Below are 20,395 nucleotides of genomic sequence, written 5' to 3'. Positions count from 1 at the left end.
GAGACTTTATCTTATTTACATTATAATAAGTTCGCATTCACGAGGACAACTTGGCTCAACTCATGGAATATGAGAGCCCTGGTGGCTGGAGAAGACCTTCCTGGCACCCAGGGTTTGTCTGCTGTATGGGTGTGCACAAAACAAGGGCAATCAGAGGCACAGCCTGTGTTTTGACTGTTTTCATGTCCTTTCCCATGGTTCCAGGGTCCCCATGTCCCCTGGCTCTTCTTCCCGCCACAGCTGTTGCCTCTCAGAACTGAGATGGTTTCATTCTCAGAAAAATAAAATTCCTTGAGGACAAACTTGCAGCTCCCAACCTCCCTAGGGAAGGGAAATTTGTAATGGCTTCCCACTGCCAGAGGGCAGGGTTAGGTTGGCTATTGGGAAGGAATGCTTGGCTATGAGGGTAGTGAGGCCCTGGCACAGGTTGCCCAGAGAAGCTGTGGCTGCCCCATCCCTGGAAGTGTCCAAGGCCAGGTTGGACAGGGCTTGGAGCAACCTGGGCTAGTGGAAGGTGTCCCTGCCCATGGAAAGGGATGGGGTTTAAGGTCCCTTGCAACCCAAACCATTCTGGGATTCTGTTATTTCCCTTTTCCATCCCAAAAGGCCTAAAAGAAGCTCCTAGAGCACTTACTGGCAACAGACTGGTCAAACTCATAGGGCCCAGTGATGAAGTGGGGCAGGGACATGAGGAACCCGGCCAGGGACACGAGCAGGGCGCCGGCGCCGATGAACCGGGGCCTGTGCACTCGGCTCCCGAAGTAACTGATGAAGACAATCAGCAGCGTGTTCCCCACCTGCAGCAGGACACAGAGAGCGAAAGGTCTCGCAGGGGAACACGAGGAGCATGGGGAGAGCAGGAGAAGAAAGCTGGTTTCACCTCGTTGAAGGAAGCGAGCAGCCCTGACGTCCGGCTGGAGAGGCCATACCGTCTCTCAATGGTGGAGATGGAGCTCTTCAGGTACCCGGAGACCAGGAGCTGGGAGAGCTGCAGCAGCCCGTGGCAGAACACAAAGAACTGCCAACAAAAAAGAGAGCATCCAGCACGGTTACTGAGAGCTGCAGCACAACAAACTGCATCTCCAGAGAAAGGCACAGTTATTGAACATAAACCTTTGACCATGAGCCTTTGAAATATTATCCTTGCTCTGCCATCAGTGAAATCTTCTGAAATTAATAGAGACATGAAATAGTGCTCTGCCAAAAATAACAACGGGGTCACTATCTGCAAGGAGGGTGTAATTTCTTCAGATGAAAAGTGGCTTTGGACAAACACGTTGTTTCGGTTGGGATGATGTTTGTTTGTGTTGGCCTTGTCTCTAAGATCCAGAAGCAGAAGTGGGAGGCTGCACAATTCCTGTTCCCATCCAGCCAGGGGTAGCAGCCATCCCCAGTGCTGGGAGCAATTCTGGGACAGGAACGAGCCCTTCTAAACACAGCAACAAACAACTTCTTCAGAGAAAACCAGGAGAAGGTCAGGGAGAATAATTCAGGCTGTTTTCCTTTCCTTCTTAAAAAGCCCTGGATGTAAAGGACATCTCCTTTGGAAAATGTGAGGGTTCTTTTCCACTTCCAGAAGGAAACCTTGCCAAAGTCCATCCTCTCCCAGAAGATAATCTGACCTCATCTCCTCCAGAGTTTGGGGTTTGCAGGTGCTGGGCTGCCCAGGGGAACACATGGCTCGAGCTGCCCCACAGAGAACAGAGTCCATCTCCCTGGTCCTCTCACAGAAGCATTTCCCAAGTGCCAAGTGACCTGTCCAAGGAGGGAAGGGGAGGGATGGACCTCCCCTTTATCTGCTCTGCAAAGTACTCAGCAAAGGAAAGGAACTGGCAAGTCATCTCCTTCCCCACATGGCTCCCCACAGGCATCCTTCCAGTGCCCAAAGGAGGCAAAAAAACTGCCCAGCCCAAACATTCCACATTCCCTAAGGAGGTGGACCACCCATCACTGCAGGACAGGCTGGATGCCTCTGGGTCCTTCCAGAGCTGCTGCCTCGGCCTTGGATGATGACCAAACCCTCAGGGCACTGCTTTTTGCAGATCTTTACTCTCTTGCTGACCAGAGCAGGGCACTGCTCCAGCTCTGAGGATTTTGCAGCTCCCAGCATGGAGCAGCCTCACCTAGAGGAGCTGCTCAGCCTGGCCTGGGTTTCTGCCACATCTCCTTCTGATCTAGGGCTAGAGTGGGATCACTGCCAAACTGGGCTGCTCTGTCAGCCAGGGGAGTATTTACAGCACAGAAGGGGACAAAGAGGATGGTCAAGCCCCCCCTGGGTCACTGAGAACTGCAGTGCTGGGGTTACCACCACCCAAAGTGATGGGTGGGTATCATGCAAACCAGGATATAATCCAGGACCTCCCCCCTTCCAGGCTCATGTCACCACTGATGGGTGCAACGTGTGCAGACCAGGAAAGTGTCACCCAGCCAAAGGAAAGCTTCCCCAGAGCCAGCTTTGCCAAAACTCCTATATTCCTACGAGACACTGGCTTTGTCCAGGCTCTGTTTCCTGAATACATGAGGTCAGAATGGAAAGGTTGAAGCCAGATTCATTTATTCCAGACATCCACAGCACACAGCCCAATGTGTATCCAAATCCAAGACCTTCAAATCATGCTGGTTTACATCAGCCCAGCAGCTGCCCACCACTGCCCCACATCCTCTGCAGCTCAAGAGGTCAAAAGGGGTTGGGAATCTGGTGTTTTTTCCTCTCATCTAGTCAGAGTAAAGCACAGAAAAGAGAGAGGGCCCTGCAGTGGGTTGGGGTCAGCACCAGGCAAGGCCCCCAGTTCTGGCTCCAGGGGCTGTTTGCTGTCAGCCATCAGACCACAGCACAGCTGCTCTTCTGCCAGGGAAAGAAAGGACAGACTTGTGGACTTTAGGTCTGCTGGACTGGTGGGGCTGGCCTGGGTCTGATGGGCTGGCCCGGCAGCTGACCTGGGTCTGCAAGCACCAGCCTTTTCCCACGTGCTGTGTCCTCACAGCACAACAAATCCAGGAGCAGCCCCAGAGCTGAGTGGTCCCAGAAACAACCCCAAGTTCAGCTGTCTGGCACCTGTTTCCTATGGAAAGGCCAGGACATGCTTGTAACATCTCCCCTCTACATCAGCAGAATTAAAACAACTCGGAGAATCCACAGGAGCACTTCCGTAGGCTGAGGAGGAAGGAAGGGAGAGGTTTTGCAATGGCTCTTTAAAATAAACATCTGTGAAACATTAATAGAAGAGCCTGTGTTGAGGTAACACCAAACACCTGAACCAGGGACAGGGGGTGCTTGGTACCAAAAATAATCCCCTTGCAGTGCCAGGGTGCAGAGCAACCTCCTCCGTTGTCCACACCCGCCACAACCAGCTCTGGGAAAAGTGCATTTCTGCTCTGCTACACGTCTAAGGAGGAGCTTCTCTGATCAGATTTGCCGCTTTTCTACTTTTCTAGATGCTTAATGTATTCTTGCTGGCTTTGCTCTGCTAAGCCTTGCACCACGTTGCTGAGGTGTTGCTGCTCCCACCCCACAGTGTTAAGAGAACAGAGGAACACACTCCATCCAACGCAGCCAGGAAACTGCAGACCTGGGGACTAAATACCAACATCTCCTCTCTCTTGGTGGTCCAAAAAAACCTTTCTACAAAGGTTACATGTCTTTCCAGGGTTGGTTGTGCGGTTTGGCAACAAATGGTCCCAGTGAGGGCTCTGAAAGCTGCACACACTGTCCTGCCCCAGCTGACACAGGGAAGTCCCTGTCACGCTGTTTCCATGTGTTTGGGAGACTTTGGCTGCTATTTTAAGGAAGGGTTTTGTGCCTTAGCACATGGTAAACCCCTGTGCACTGTGCTGTGCTTACAGAAAACGGGGCTGGGAGGAACCAGCCTGTTTCAGTTTAATCCAAACCAGCTTGGTTGGGTGTGTAGTTGGAAGCGACCTTAAAGATCATCCACTTCTAATCCCTGGAGACCTTCCACTAGCCCAGGTTGCTCCAAGCCTCATCCAGCCTGGTTTTGGACACTTCCAGGGATGGGGCAGCCACAGCTTCTCTGGGCAACCTGTGCCAGGGCCTCACCACCCTCACAGCCAATTCCTTCCCAACATCTTATCTAAATTTTAATGCTCCTTGAAGCCAAAACAAGCCAGTTTTTAGTTATGCCCTTCAATTGCCTTTTGACACGTGGCAACTAGTTTTTTGTGACACACTCTCTGGAGATATAAATACATATACAAACTGCAGTGCTGTGATTTTTGGCCCTCCAGCCACTTCAAACACATAAACCACATTGTGCAATGGTTTTGTGTTTCTGCAAGAGCCATTGAAACCCTGCACTGGAAGTTTTGTTTTCTGAGGAAGTCATTTAGAAACCGGACAGGGTGACCTAAGTTCTTGAAAAAAAACCAAGAGATCTGGGGAAAACATCCTGTGCTGAGCATAATTGTGTGAGGATAATGCATGGTCAGCTCTGCCTTGGGGGTGAAAACAAGTCTCACTTAAGAGACATTTTAAGCCTTTAACACCAGCTGTCGTCTTTTGCTCTACAGGCTGGTGAGACTCTCTAACGAGCCAGGTAATTGGCTCCAACTACACTGAATGTACCAGTTAATTAATGTTGTTAATTACTGATAAATGCAATTATTGAGCCAAAAGGGAACAAAGCAGATGCTGCAGCACAGGGGGAGCCACCCCAGGTCCAGCCTGTAGTTCTGCAGAGCTCTTCAAACACTCACCTGGAGGACCTGAGGTTGCACTGAGTCCAGGAGGGCATAACACTTTGAGAATGGTTTCCATCTGGCACAGGGCAGGGTTAGATGGGATACTGGGAAGGAATTCTTGGCTGGGAGGGTGGGGAGGCCCTGGCCCAGGTTGCCCAGAGAAGCTGTGGCTGCCCCATCCCTGGAAGTGTCCAAGGTCAGGTTGGAGCAACCTGGGCTAGTGGAAGGTGTCCCTGTCCATAAAGATCAGCTTTAAGGTCCCACCCAACCCAAATCATTCTGTGATTCCATGAAGTTCTGCAGAACCTGGAAGTTAAATATGCATTTCAGCCTTGCTGTCCCACCACTTGCTCTTGGATGGAGACGGTTCCACCTCAAACGGTGCTTCTGCCACAAGCACATGGAAAGCCAACGGAAGCACATGGAAAACTTTCCAAATACACTTGGTAATCAGGAACCCTCTCAATGCCTTCTGCAGAAAACCAAACTCCTCTTTGCCAGGCCAGTGATCCAAGGGGGTATTGCAGAAAGCAGGATAATTATAGGAAGCACATTTACCTTGATACTGAGGAATGGGCTCCCGCAGAGTGTTTTCCGCGTCGGATCCGCGTAGCTGCTCTTGGTAGCTGTGCTTGTCATCCTGCCAGGCCTGCCAAAATAAATCATCCAGCACAATGCTCAGTTCCTCTGCCTGAACTGCCCTTGCTCAGCACGGCAAGATGTTGTTGTGCTCTGTGAACACCCACACAACGAGCACAAGAAAGTACTAATTATTCCTGGGTTTCATTCTCTCGGAGCACTTTGCTCCCGCAAAGCAACAAAGCAGCCCTGCAAAACATTGATCACCAGGAGGCCTGGGAGGTTACATGCTGTGCCACAGAACCAAGGACAATATGTATAAACATTATCTGGGATAATCTGACATCCTTATCGAAGACCTGGGTGAGGGGGCAGAGTGCAGATGGCAGCAGAAAAAAAGACTGGGAGGAGCAACTGGCAAAGCTGATGGTTGTGCTGCCATCCAGAGGGACCTCAACAGGCTGGAGAAATGGGCACTGAGGGATCTCAGTGGGCTGGAGAAAGGGGAATCCAGAGAGATCTCAAAGGGGTGGAGAAATGGACATTGAGGGACCTTAACGGGCTGGAAAAACGGGCATCCAGAGGGATCTCAAAGGGAGGGAGAAACGGGCACTGAGAGAGCAAATGGGCTGGAGAAATAGGCATCCAAGGGGAAAAGAGCATTGAGGGGTGCAAATGGGCTGGAGAAACGGGCACCTAAATTTAACAATGGAAAGAAAGAGGGTGGGAAGCCACCCCACCCCCCTCCCCGCACTGTTTACCTCCTTCCCTTCTCTCTGAACCCCCACTCCTTCTTTCCTGAGTGGCCCATGATGTCTTTGTTGGGATTTTAGGCTTCCCACTCAGGAAGCTGCATTGTTTGGAGGCACGCTGAAGCCATTAGGCTTTAAATTCAGCACACTGTAATAGATGTTTTCATCTCTGCAAGCGCCAAGGCAAATGGGGTGAAAGGCTTTCCATTATTATTTCGTGTAATTCCATTTCCCCCATGATGGGAAGCAAAGGAGCGAGGACCCGTAGCCTCAAACAAATTAAAAAATGCAGGGGTTGATGTAAATTCTAGCAGGAGGAGACTGTCTTAACTGTGGTGTTTATAAACCCTTAAGCACAGCGCACAGGAGAGGTAAATTCCAGAGGGGCCCTGCTCATCCCTGAGTTACAAGCTCCACAGCATCTTCTGCAAAAAGCAATTGCTGCCCTCAGCCCGATTTCCAGAGATATTGCTGCAACAAAATCCGAGGTGGGGATCAATAAAGTAAATTTGATCATAAATTAAAGCAGCCACAAAAAGCTCTCCTGAACCTCTGGAGGGTTCAGCAGTGCTGGAGCAAAAGCACCTGCCTGTCTCCAGCCCACGGGGTCTGATATCCTGACTCTGGAGCAGGGCTGGGAGGAATTATTTACAGCCACTGAGCCCCTCAAAAGCTCAGGGGTGACACAGTGGGGAGGAAAAGGGTGGAAAACCACAGGGAGGAAACCAAGAGGAGCCTAAGCCTAGATTTCCACGTTCATGGAGTTGGGAACCACTGTAGGATTAATGCCCTGGTTTAACTGTGTTAATGGCTTTGCCAGCCCTCCTCACCAAACATGCATTTAGTTAGACCTGCAAACCACAAATCCCACGGGGTGTTGGAGTATTTTAGTCCTCCTGCCCATCCTTTCCAGGTCCTGCTTTAAATGTGTGCATCCTTTAACCCATCCTTTAACACTGGGATTAGTCCAAGCTCTTCCATAATCAGCTTTCAGAGTCTTCTTGGGAGAAGAAAATTCTAGAAAGCACCAGTAGAAACGTTTTCACTAATCCCTGCCCAAGCAGGGGGTAAAAGCCCCTCACCCTTTGCTGTGCACCAGAATGTCTCCAAATTTCCCACACTGCTGTGGAGGAACTCAGTTCTTCTTTCCCCAGGGATGGCCTTTGGATTAATGACAACCTGCACCACCTGTCAGCAGCCAAGGAGGCACAGCCAGGTCTGGCTCCATCCCACCATCCACACCTTCACCTCACTCCAGTGAGTTGTCCTGCTCCCATATTACCTGTGGAAGAGGGAATGTGGCTGAGCCCCGAGGGGAAAAGCTCAGCAGGGATTTCAAATGCTGCAGAGCTTTGCCAGCAGTTCAGAACGAGAATAAACCTATTAAATCTATTCATCCACAACACTCCTTAAAGAACAGGAGGAAAAGTACTTTGATCCAGCACAGAGGACAATGAGCAGATCAAACAAAAAGCCAGATAAGATTTAATTGATTTAAAAAAAAAGTTGCATGAAGAGAACAGCACACTCAGGTCAGTCTGAGTTCCCTGTGGCTGGATCGAGCCCAGATGTGGCAGCACCCTCTGGGAATGGCATTGGCTTGGCATGAGCCACGTTTTTCTCCAGCTCTGGATGGAAAGAAGGATAATTTTTGTTCAATGCAATTTCTCCCAGGTAAGGTCAAGAGATGTGAGTGAATCTGCTCCTCTGCAGGAAGGAGGTAGAACAGGATTAGTGCTGTGGGCTGGGGAAGGAGGAAAAGGAGGGACCAGATGGCAAATCCCAGAAGATATCCTCAGGTCAGAGGAAGGAGAGAGCAGAAAGAGCAAAACCAAGGGGACTGGGGGGGACACACCTGCCTGTATCAGATCTGCAGCCCTCAGCTCCCTGATGGCCCAGGTGTCCTCCAACACTCTAAAAAGGAAGATACACAGTGGGAATTGCTATTCCTGCCTTTCTCCAGGCATCCCAGCATGTTTGCCATGGAGCATGGGAAAAGGTGAGAAATAGCCAATCCCAGAGTGACATCCCTGGATACCAGAGACCCTGACCCAGACACACTCCCAGACCTGCCCTGCAGGACCAGGACCAACAGCACCCACTTCCCAACCTCAGCTCCACAGCCAGCTACTTCCCATCTTTGTGCCTCAACTTCCCCAGGAACAAGTCAGGGAATAGATCTGAGCCCATCTACCTGTCAGAAGGGTTTGGGGAGCAGGAGGGGAACTGGGCCAGGCAGAGGCTGTGGGTTGGGACAGCAGGGACTGACTTTTCCCAAGGCTGAGGCATTTTGCAAAGCCTTTTTGGGTGTCTGAGGCACCACGAGGAGGGAGCTGGCCCTGGTCCAGGCTCTGGCAGACACAGATGGGAAAGGATATGTACATGAGGGATATTCCCTCATGTACAGGGCAGAGGTGCCACCCCAGCCCAGCCAGGTATTTCTAACACCAAACACTGCTGTCTCAGAGCTCTCAGTGGTGTCTCTCACCTCTTCTCCCCCAGATCACAGGAGCGTGAAATTGGTTTTTTAGGGAGACACAGACACGGAGAGCCTAGTGTAGGGTGGGACACAGGGTGACAGGTAGGGGTGGCAGGGTCTGTGACAGCGAGTGGTGTCCCTGACTCTGACACAAAGCCCTTGGAAACCAGTGCTGCACCCTGATGGAGCAGAATATTGCCTCCTTGTGCACCTGCAAGGGAACTCTCTGGTGAAATAAACTCCCATAAAACAAAGAGAGACTTTCCATGCCCACCTGGTGTGTTTGGGAGCCTGGTGGGGTGCACAGGTGGCTAGGTTTCACCAGGGGTCACCTCTGATGTTCTCACTGCAGGGGCTTGGTGGCAGCTACACACAGGCTGTGCTCAGATACCCCAGGGAAGGTGATGGATGGATGGTTGTTCAGACAGCAAAGGTGCCTGATGCTGCACATCCATCAGCTGGTGAAGAATTTGTCCTCAAACACTGTTTTCTCCCTGCTTCTGTCTTGGGTCACTGCACCCCTCAGAAAGGCAGGGAGGGCCTGGCATGACAAACCCAGGATGGAGTGGGCACAGGGAACTCAGCTTGGAGGGGCAGCAGCTCAGCCCCACACCAAGTAATGCCATAAAACATTGCCATTAATTCCAGCCTTGCTTGCCTGACATTTCCTCACTGCTCCCGGGGACCTGCAAAGTGGCAGAGCAGGGGAATAACCCCCATCTGTGCAGAGCCTGGGGACATAAACACAGATGGAAAAGAGGGATTGGATGTAACCTCAGTCCAACCACCCACCACCACCCTGGTACCCCTCCCAGCAGGGCTTTTCCAAATGTATATCAAAAAAGTTATGCTGAAAAAAATTATGTCAAAAGGAAAAGTAACGTTACGGAAGAGCAGAGAGAGAGGACTGATGAAAGATCACAGAATTCCACATTGGTTTGGGCTGGAAGGGACCTGAAAGCCCACCCAGTTCCACCCCCTGCCATGGGCAGGGACACCTTCCACTAGCCCAGGTTGCTCCAAGCCCTGTCCAACCTGGCCTTGGACACTTCCAGGGATGGGGCAGCCACAGCTTCTCTGGGCAGCCTGTGCCAGGGCCTCCCCACCCTCATGGGGAAGGATTTCTTCCCAATATCCCCTCTAACCCTGCCCTCTGGCAGTGGGAAGTCCTGTCACTCCATGCCCATATCTGAGATAATCTCACAGACCTTTGCAGCACAGATTAAGATGCTCCACTTCTCCCCACGCTGCCCTTTCCTTGACATCGGGGCAGCAGAAATCCCTCCAAACCTCTCCCAGCTTCTCTGGGACCTGCACAATAGTCCTGGCTGCCACAGCAGGGGACCAGGCTCGGTGCCACCAGCATCCTGTCCCATTCCCAAGGACATCAATCTATCCAATGGCTTTATTAATGGCAGCTCCTGCGAGCTGAGCAAGGAAAAGCACCCGCTGGGCTCAGCGGAGCACGAGTAAATAACAGTGAATGTAACACAGCAAATTAAATCCCAGCAGGGGAGTTGAAATGCCAGCAAATATTCCCTAATCTGTCTTCCTTCTGCAGGATAATTTTCATTCACTGGCAGTAAAGCTGAGATGGCGTCAGTGTGTGTATTTATGAGTGTGCCTGTGTTAAAGGGGAAGCTGGTTTGGAAAATGTGGGGGCAAAGATGATTGATAACACAACAGGAGGAAAGAACAGTGGATACTCATCATGCCCTCCCAGGAAAAGACTGAGGAAGGAAAAAAGGGATGCGTAGATGTGCTCAAAAAGCCGCTTCTGTCTTGAACCAACTGGCAAAAAGAAAGTGAAAATGAGATTAGCCCAGCTCAGTGATTCTGTGTAAGGAGAAATGGGCTGCGATGACACATCCCAGAAACCTTAGAAGAAGTTAGATACAAAGAAAAATGTTACTTCAATTTAAAAGATTAGAAGAAAGAGGAAAATTAGTGTTGAAACTCATGGCATGCAAACAGAGGCCATGAGGGAGAGGCTTCAGCTCTACTCTGGCACAGGGCAGGACTGGCTGCTCTCCAGAGGTCCCTGCCAGCCCTGACCCCCATGACTTGGGAAGGATGAAACCCTCCTCCCCATTTCTGTGACAAGGTCCCACAGAGCTCCCTCCCTCCTTAGCACACCCTGCCAGGTGCTGGAGCCCTCCCTGGAAGGGTCCTCACCTGCTCCAGATGTGGTGAAGGAGTTGGAGCTCACCTGGTGGTACCAAAAAGAGATGGGACCTCTCACAACATCCCCTGTGGATGGGACAGCCACAGCTTCTCTGGGCAACCTGTGCCAGGGCCTCACCACCCTCACAGATAACAATTCCTTCCCAATATCCCCTCTAACCCCTCCCTCTGGCAGTCCCTCCATCCCTTGTCCCCAGTCCCTCTCCAGCTCTCCTGGAGCCCCTTTAGGCCCTGCCAGGGGCTCTCAGCTCTCCCTGGAGCCTTCCCTTCTCCAGGTGAACCCCCCCAGCTCTCCCAGCCTGGCTCCAGAGCAGAGGGGCTCCAGCCCTGGCAGCATCTCCGGGGCCTCCTCTGGACTCTCTCCAGCAGCTCCAGGTCTTTGTGCTGTTGTTCCCAGGGCTGGAGGCAGCTCTGCAGGGGGGGTCTCACCCGAGGGGCAGAGGGGCAGAATTCCCCCCTGCCCTGCTGGATCAGCCCAGGGCATGGGGGGGTTCTGGATGCCAGAGCACATGGCACATCCAGCTTTTCATCCCCCAGCACCCCCAAACTCTCCCCAGTGCTGCTCTCCTTCCATTCCTGCATCCTTGCAAGGCAGTCTCATCACTGGGCTGGGGTAACTTTTCCTTGCAGAGCATAAAGCACCCAAAAGCAGCATTGGAGAGGGAAGGAATGACAGAGGTTCCAGCCGAGGGAGGTGTTGTGCAGTTACATAAGCAGTGAGGCTGGGAATTGCATCATTCCATGAATCACTTGCTCAGTTTTGCTTTCAAACACTGTCCAGGGCTATGGATCCCTCGGGGTCTGCTCCCTCCCCACCACCCCCTGCTCAACCGTGTTGCTGCTGCTTCCCAGGCTTTCATGGGATGCATCCTATTCTGTGCACAAGCAGCATCCCATTAAACCTCCTGCCCTTCCTGCCCTTGTGACCCCTGGGTTAGTTTGTGCTGGCACTTGTGCTGTGTCTGAGAGCAGCTCAGCTCAGGGATGTGTGAGACATTTGCCAGGACAGGATCTCACAGCTTTGCAGGTTTTACTCCTCCTCTGGAAGGTTTTATGCAGGATATTGAATAAAAAAGTCAGCCCTCCCTCTCCTCGTGCCAGATGCTGAACATCCTCCTGATGGGGATGGGCAGATGTGGTGAGTGCTACAGAAAAGCCATATCTGGTGTCCTCAGTGGGGATTTTCTATTTAAGCAACACCTCCTGTGTGTTTGGCGGAGAATTAGTCCCTGCCTCAAGCAGCTGAAAACCCCTGGATAGGAGTTAAGATGATGAATGAAGTATGAAGAGCCTGTTCCCCAGGAGACACCTGCCTTTCCATAGGCTGCAGACAGTGCTTGGCTCTATGGACAAACACCTGCCAATATAAGTCTGATCCCAAACCAGAGTTTGCCTGATTTGGGGTTTTATACACCATAAATACCTTCCTGATATTTGTTCTTCCTCTGTACTGTCCTGCTGCTTGGACAGGAGTGAAGATTGAGAAAAACACGGAACCTGTGCTGAGTCCTTCAGCAGAGTTGTAAGACTTGGCAGTGCCTGGAGCAGCTGGAGGAAACAGGCAGAGCCAGAGTGGCTCCAGTGAGCGACAGATGCAGCAACTCCAATGAAAAAACCCTAACTTTTAGAAGGGGAAGCTCTTGCAAAATGAAGAGCAGGAGCCACTGCAAAAGCCTCGTGCCTTGAACACACAGCCCGAGTGAAAACCACAGCAGTTCCCTGGAGCTGAGGCTTCCTGGAGCAATCCAAAGGTTGTTTGCTGTGTATTATCTATAACTTCAAAAAAAAAGACATCCCAACAAACCCAGTATTCTCTATCTGCACATCTGGTCTGCCCAGGGTCAGGACTTGCTCCCCAGCAAATGCTGAGTATTCCATGAGGAGTACCTACACTCCAATTCACCTGCTTCCTATCCTTTTATGTCCAGGGGACATCCAAGGGCAGCTCTTTTCTCCCTCCACACTAACCCTGAGATAAACAAGCAAAGCATCCCCAAAAGTTTGGGGGAGACTAGTAAGATTTGCTTCACCAGGAGCTGGGAATGCTGCCAGCCACCTGCACACAAGAGGGATGGATGGAAGAGTAGGAGCAGGGAAATGCTGCTGCCATGAAAGGGAACTGAGCAGAGCTTAGGAAGTGAGAAACTTCCATAGCCGGCAAGAGAGGAGCTGCTTTCAAAGCTCAGGAGGAAACACTGTGGACAGGAGAGAACTGGTGACATTTTGGCAATGTTGGGACAAGCAGCAAAGCCCCAGTTCAGAGCAGCCATTGGAGGCTGGAGCTGGTACAGGATATTTTGGGCAGCAAGGGGAATTAATTCATGTCCTTCTCCCATTATTTAAAATTAATGGACTGCAAAGTCATCTGTATCATGGAGGAGTGTTGTTTCTTTTCTTTCTGCTGCCAGATTTTTCACATCCTTTGGAAGAGGCATCTCCTGCTCAGCCCGAGGGCAGTTCCAGGCTGACACATTCAGACGGGTCAAGAAAGTCCAGTGAAAATGGAGATTATTTTCTGGAAGTCCTCAGGCCTGCAGCTGGAGCCACATCTGGCCCCAGCCAAGCTGCTTGACAGCAACAAGCCCTTTCCTGCATCCCTGGGAGCGAGCCTGTCCCAGGATTTCTCACTCTCAATTTCCCCCAGATAACATTTCAGAGCCTCGCAGTGTTTGAATCGAGTTTCAAGCCAGAAATTCCCCTCATCCCCTGCCATGCCCTACACACTGCCTCCATTTCATTAGGAAATGAACTTTTCCAAATCTTGGGGGCTAAAGATGGGTAATGAAGCTCCCAAGCCATCCCTCAAGTCCACATTTAGCCACCTCATGGCTCGAAACACCACACATTTCATCCACCTCAATCCAGGGCACACACGGAAGGTTCGGGATAAAACTGGGATGCGCTGCCGAGCTGCAGCCCGGGGCAGACCAGCACCCCCAGTGAACCGCTGGGACCAAACCGGGAGCCAGGAAACACGGAGAAAGCGGGGTTAGGATCTATTTTTCACCAGACCAAGGTCCCACGGAGAAGCTCATCCCTGAACACGGGGCTTGTCCCCAGGTTAAAGCCCACACCTCTCCGGAGCAGCACAACCAAGAAAGGGATGCAGCCCGGCACCGTGGGCTCTGGGCTGCTCCCAGATTCCCTGCACAGCAGCACAAAGGCTTCCCCCTTTTCCCGGACTTAACCCTTTCCTGCCCCCTGCCCCCAGATCGCTCAGAGCCAGGAGGTCACCTTTGTGGAACCACCACTGGGATCCCGCTCTGGATCACTGGGAAGTTCTGGTGGAAGGTGACCCTGCTCCGGGCACGGGGGTGGAACTGGGAGAGCTCTGAGGTCTCTCCAAGCACACACCATTCCATGATTGCACTGCTGCAGAAGCCGGGGCTTGGCCAGGGTGCCCCTGTGCCGGCCCAGGCACAGGTCAGGTCCGTGCCCGCCTGGCATTTCCACAAGGTCTGGGCTGGGAAGAGGCGTTGCCATAGTAGAAGAAGTAAAACGGTACAAGAAACCCGCCGCGGCAGCCTCAGGCATCGGGAAAACTGGGAAACTCCCTGCGAAGGGAGAAATAAGTGGAGCTGCCTCAGAAAAACAAGACCCAAGCACCTTAAATAAATAAGCACAGAGAGGAAGCGACAAAACACGTGCAGAAAGCCGGCAGGGAATAGGCGTGTAATCACTCCTTGTTTTTTCCCCTTCGCTTTTTAAGTTGCTGGGAAAATCCAGCTCCCGAGCCAAAGTGGCTCAAGGAGTCTTGCAAAACAAGCCGGGGAAAAGCAGCTTGAGAAACTTCACCTTTCCCAATCCCTAAAGCCGGGAGGCAGCCCGCGAGCTCGGGACCACAGTCCTCCTCAGCATCTCCTCGCAGCGAGCAGGTGCTGCCATACTCACAATTCCAGGACTCTCCTGATCCCAATCCTACCGCGCTGGGAGCGAAAGTTTCTCTCTGCCAGCAGCTGCTGGGACCATTCACCACTTTCCCTCCCCGGGCTGGAGGTGGGAATGGGTGTGTGGAGGTGGGGCTTCGGCTGCAATCTCAAAAGCTGGAGCACGTTTCAACTGAAACTTTTGCAATCCCTTTCCAAAGGATTTCTTTTATTTTTGCTTTTGCCTTCTCCTGGAACTGCAGTCCCAAACCGGCGGAGCTGCCCGTGTGGTTTGCTGACCCAGGGCTTTGGGAGCTGCTGACACAGTCCCAGTCCAAACTGGTCTTGGCTCTCGCTCCATCCCCCGGCTCCAGTCCCGTCTCCCCTCCCCACAAGGGTCCCATTCCTCCAGGGCATATGCCTTGCATTCGTGTTCTTGTTCAGTTCGTTTTATCTGCATTTATTCTTGCATATTTTGAAGCTGTGCTGTAACCCTGGGGTTTGTGAAAGGGAAACTTTTTTTATCTAACCCTGGATGGTTTATTTTTCAATGTCTCCCCAGCGCTCTCTTGCTCTGAGCACTGAGGCGTTTCCAGAGGACAAACGGGGTTCACAAGCAGGTGACCCCAGTTAAAACCACGAAGAAAAACCAGGATTCCTCCCTTTGGGGTTCTTCTGGTGCCTCTGGATGTCTGGGTTGTGTTTTGGGATGTGATCTGTGTGTGCCAACAGTGCCATGGATGGAGTTGGCCTCGGCCCTGACCATCTCTGTGCTGCAGGGAGATCGTACAATCATGGGCTGGTTTGGGTTTGGAGGGATCTCAGAGTTTGCCCAGTTCCACTCCTGTGCCAGGTCACCTTCCACCAGACCTTCCCAGAGATCCAGGGCAGGATCCCTGGAGGAACCAGTGGTGGTTCCTCCTGGCTCTGAGCAATTTGGGGTGCAGCGAGCGAGGAAGGGGGGAAGCCTTTGTGCTGCTGTGCAGGGAATGCCAACAGCCCAGGGATCATGGGCTGCATCCCTTTCTTCGCTGTGCACATTTGCTGCTCCGAGGGGTGTGGGCTTAACCTGGGCACGAGGTGGAGCTGATGTGTCCCTGAAACCAGCTTAAAGCATTGGGGGTGGGCATATTCCCCTGTCTTTCTGAAACCCTGATTTTTAAGTTCGAGGTGAGATGAAATGCTGTAAGAAGTCTGGGAGAATCTACCCTTTTCCAGTGGGAAGCCATTCCCTGTGTCCTGTCCCTCCATCCCTTGTCCCAAGTCTCTCTCCAGCTCTCCTGGAGCCCCTTTAGGCACTAGAAGGGGCTCTCAGGTCTCCCTGGAGCCTTCTCTTCTCCAGGCGAACCCCCCCAGCTCTCCCAGGGCTGCCTTGAACATGGGTACCATGGTCTGTCTCAGCTGCAAACAGGTGCACAAACACAGCTCAGGTTTTCAGGATAAATTCACACTCAGATTTCATAAAGTTGCAGCTTGGAGACCAGGACAGCTGCAAAGTCACATTTGAGGGGAATATGGAGAGACCTCAGGTGAGCTCCCTGTCCTCTTTTCATCCCAAAGAGCTCTTAGATGAAATCCCCAATTTTCCGACTCAGGTGCAGCAAGAACACAGAAAGGCACAGCCACTTTTCCCACCTGGCATTCCTTGTTGGGGTCTGATGGATGGGACAACCAACAGGACATGCTGGGCAGAGGGACTTGATGTTTCCCAGGGGAAGATTATCTGCTTCCCCTGCACAAGCTCATTAAATAATAATTAAACAACCCCTTCATTAGCTCTGGCAGCAGAGAAACATTTTGCTGAGCAGGAGACAGCCAAACTAGCGTGTCCCAACACCCTCTGTGCCCAAGTGACCCTCAGCTGTCCTCCCAGGCAGGGCTGCTCCAGCCAGATAATGCACTGCAGAGAAAATAAACATTATCAGCTCTCATCGGCTCTGCAGTGTCTCAGGAAGGCATTACTGGATTGAAAACCCATATTATTAATATTTTACAGCTGCAGAGCTCCTTTCTTTCCAGGCAGGCTCTGTGGTGTGCACAGACAGTCCGGGGGGAACTAGAAAAGCACAAAACACCGTTTGTTTGGGGGTGGGAGGTCACAGCTCCCTGGGAGGGGGAAGAGGAGACTCTCCAGCTGCAGAGGAGCAGAGAAGCATGAGATCCCCCCAAAATGGCCAGGATGAGGGGGGTCCTCACGCCCCATGCCTGGAGAGAGGCAGGGAAAGATGGACATCCCTTCCAGCAGGACTCTCACGCTGGAATATTGCATGAAAGGAGAGCACCATCTATTGACTCCTCTTCCTCAGCACCTCGGTTGGAGCTGCTCTGAGCTGGTACAGCTGCAAGTCCTGCTCCATCCCAGGCCAGGGTGTGAGCCAGAGAATCTTTATCCCACTGGTCCAAGGTAGCTCCTCGATGTCCCATTGCATCCCCGTGGTCTCCCCAAAAGCTGCACGTCCATTCAAGGCCAGGTTGGACGGGGCTTGGGGCAGCCTGGTCTAGTGGAAGGTGTGACACAGCGTGGAACAAGATGAGCTTTAAAATCCTTTCAACCCAAGCCATCCTGTGATTCTAAAACGCCTGTGAACTCCTTGGAAGGGAAGTGTTTCCCCTGCTGCTGTAACCTCGTGTGTCCCAGAGCCATCTCCTGCCTGCTGCTGCCACTTTCTGGCCAAAGCTTTCCTGCAGCTCTTTCGGCTTTTAGGTCCTTTGACCTTCAGATATTTGGACATGCAGACCCCGAGTGCATCCTGGGTGAGTGAAAAGGAGAATTCCTATTAAAATCCAAGTGTTCAGACAGTCCCAGTGACTAAAACTGAGTGGGTGACACAAAGTGCTCAGCCAGGTGAGGGGTGTTAAATCCTCTGGAGGACATGGAGGGAGGACTATTCCTTGGAACACTCAAAAGCAGTTTGCAGGAAATGATAGAAGCACTTATCTTGTGCAGAAAATCTCACGTGTCTGAGGTTATAGATATCCACAGATGAAGAAATTGAGGCTTCCAGCCTGGAAAAGGCCTCATTAGGAAGCCTATATTTTCCCAGGTTCTGCTGCTTTCTCCAACTCTGCTCTTGGTCCAAGAGTTAAACTGGGACTGCAAAGGAGCAGCTCAGTGCCCTGCATGGGAAATGAGACACATCTCCACTTGTGGGGCTGAGGTTGATCCTTTTCTGCATGTGGGGTTAGGAAAAAAACAGCTGGATTAGGGCTGGGATTTTCCAGCTGGGCTCTGCTGACGTCTCACAGAGGGCCAGCCAAAAGCTGGGACACAAATGTTTGGAATTCTGCAAAGAAGTGTTTGCAGAGCAGGGATTTCAACTGGGTGGCTGAAGGCCACTGGTGGAAATTTTATATATTTTGGGGCTGCTTTGCGAATCCCTGCCTGAATCCTGCCTTTTGACGTGTGTAGGAGCTGCCCTGGGAGCTGTTGGCAGCCCTGGGGATGTCGCTGCTGAGCCCACAAGAGGAAAACCAAAACAGGCTGAACACGTGGTTCCCTTTGCTGTCCTCAGCCACGGGACTTTCCCTCCCGTTCTGAAGAAAGAGGAATCTCGTGGGCTGTGCAAACACAGTGAGAATTATCCTCATTATTCTACTGCTGAGTGTCATCCTGGAATTCTTCTATATCAGCGGAGGAGGGAAGTTTTGAAGCGGATATTTAACTGGAATTTCAATTCTTGTGAGCAGACAGTGCTAGAGAGACAGGCAGGGGGAGGAATTGCAGCAGGGCTGGGGTTCAACATCTGCAGCAACAGCTGGGAAGGAGCAGGGAGAAATGCTGCCCTAGGTGAGGAGGAAAGGAAAAGAAAGGGAAAAAGTACAACTTTCCCCCACTTTGTTCTTGTGGAACTGCCAGTCCAGTCCCTTGGTGGCAGTATTTTGGGACAGCATCACCTGTGAGGTGAGAGATGTCTCCAGTCTCAGAAAACCTTCCAAAATATGAGGATGTTTTTTCTGAATCACACAAAAGGAATAATTTCTCCTGAAAGTTGTGTGTGACTTGACAACCTTCCAGCTGGGGATTAACACTGAGGCTGCCTGAGGTCGGAGCGTTTCTGTTGCTGCAGAATTGCACCAGATGCACTTTTTGGGGAGTTCTGAGTCTGTTAATGCAATTCATCCCTTGGGAATATGGGGTTAAAGAGCAAGATTTATGGACAGTGGCCTCTGTGCTTTTAGGAATTCAGTTTAAAAAAAACAGCTGGCAAGTGATGATCCTTCACAGCCCCATCCAGCCATCCCCCCTTGCTGCATGTGCTGGGAATTAACTGGAGTCCTCAGGGAAATATTCTGCCCTCTGAGAGTGGGGAGGCCCTGGCACAGGTTGCCCAGAGAAGCTGTGGCTGCCCCATCCCTGGGAGTGTCCAAGGCCAGATTGGAGCAACCTGGGCTAGTGGAAGGAGTCCCTGCCCATGGGAGGGGTGGAACGAAATGATCCCCAAACCACCACCGAAGTAAATAAACCCAGGATGTGTCAGATTCTGGAAGGCACAAATCAGGAAATCACAGGATTTCCACATAAAAAAAAAAAAAGACTTTTCTGTTATTTTCTTAACAGGAAAAGAGGTTTCTAGTTTTGTTACAATGGAAATTTTTTTTTATTTTTATTTTTTTATTTTTTTTTTTTTGGACAGCCAGTTTCTGCAAAATTGGCTGTCCCATCCCTGGAAGTGTTCAAGGACAGCTTGGAGCAACCTGAGCTAGTGAAAGGTAGCCCTGCCCACAGCAGGGGGTGGAACTGGATGAGCTTTAGGGTCCCTCCCAACTCAAACCATTCTGTGATTCTGCGGCTTTTCATCAAAAACATCTGTTAATTTGGGATGGGAGTGGTGGGGAGACAACTAGGAATTGGTCCAACTCTGTCACTCATCTTTTGGGAAGCCTGGACAACTTTCCTTCCTCAAATGTCACCTCTCCAGGGGCTCCTGTTGTGGTTTGAACTGGCCTGGTTTGTTTCTGGTTTAAAACCACAGGTGGCAGCACCGTCCTGTGTCTTGCCTTCCCTGCTGCTTCCCGACGTGGGAACCACCATCCCAGCTTGGTTTAAAGAAAAAAAAAAAACCCCGAAAACTAGCAGAAAAGTGAATTTAAATTATTTGTAGAAAAATCAGCACAACCCTCTGCAGAACTCCAGGACCTGAAGCACCAGGAGCAGCTGAGGAAGCTGAGATTTGGTTGTGATAAAATAGATCCTTAATTATAACAATATAGATTTAGTTATAATAAAATAGATCTTTAAGTGTCTAATTATTTTACTGAGAAACTATGGGAGTATCTTTGCTGTTAGTGCTATGCCAGATTAAGCCTAAGAGTGTACAATAAATGAAGTTACAAGCTCTTATGTCAGTTGTGGGCTGACTCTTCGTATTGTTTTCAGTTGTTTCCACAGATAAAATACTTGAAAATTCAGTGACACACAGGTTCTTCTTTATCTATTGTCCCTCATCAGCTTAAAAAAACCCATTTTTTTTAGTTCATGTGTGTTTTTTGCCATAACTTACAAAACCCACAATCATCTTTTTACAAAACTCAGTAATGAAAGTGCTTTGAGGGATATTAACGTGATTGAAAAATTACGAGCTGGACTGAAAAACAGCTTTTTGGTTGAACAATATGTAGAAAAGTCTTTGTTCTTGAGGTATTAAAATGCAAATGTTGAAAGCAGGAGTGTACTGGTGTCATAAAAAGAAAATCATTATTTCAAGCCTGATTATTATTTTAAAGTTATGAGAAATTTCCAAGTACTTCAAGTGCTTTTTCTTAGTTGGATAATTCCAACCTCAAAAATAGCTTTAAAAAAACCTTTATTTGAGCCATCAGAAATTATTTCTGCCCCC

The 20,395-nt window shown here is 50.8% G+C and overlaps 1 protein-coding gene across 3 annotated transcripts in view; it reads right to left on the bottom strand.

Annotated features, from left to right (window-relative positions):
- The window catches only part of SLCO2B1 (solute carrier organic anion transporter family member 2B1), a 40,864-nt gene extending 26,216 nt beyond the window's left edge, over positions 1-14,648 (bottom strand). The window contains exons 1-4 of one of the 3 annotated variants that reach the window (XM_027722952.2): positions 14,584-14,648; positions 5,257-5,347; positions 881-1,018; positions 635-797 (exon numbers count right to left, since the gene is read on the bottom strand). In XM_027722952.2, the coding sequence (XP_027578753.2) occupies positions 635-797; positions 881-1,018; positions 5,257-5,337 (382 nt within the window). In that variant the 5' untranslated portion in view covers positions 5,338-5,347; positions 14,584-14,648. Of the gene's footprint in view, positions 1-634; positions 798-880; positions 1,019-5,256; positions 5,438-14,487; positions 14,512-14,583 lie in introns of those variants that run through there. The other 2 variants (XM_039383307.1, XM_027722942.2) reach the window with 2 other exon arrangements.
- Positions 14,649-20,395: the final 5,747 nt, after the last annotated feature.

Source organism: Pipra filicauda, unplaced genomic scaffold, assembly GCF_003945595.2.
Source record: "Pipra filicauda isolate LSUMZ 115617 unplaced genomic scaffold, ASM394559v2 scaffold302_size1215360_pilon, whole genome shotgun sequence".
NCBI lineage: Eukaryota > Metazoa > Chordata > Aves > Passeriformes > Pipridae > Pipra > Pipra filicauda.
This window is presented reverse-complemented; position numbering and strand designations above follow the sequence as displayed.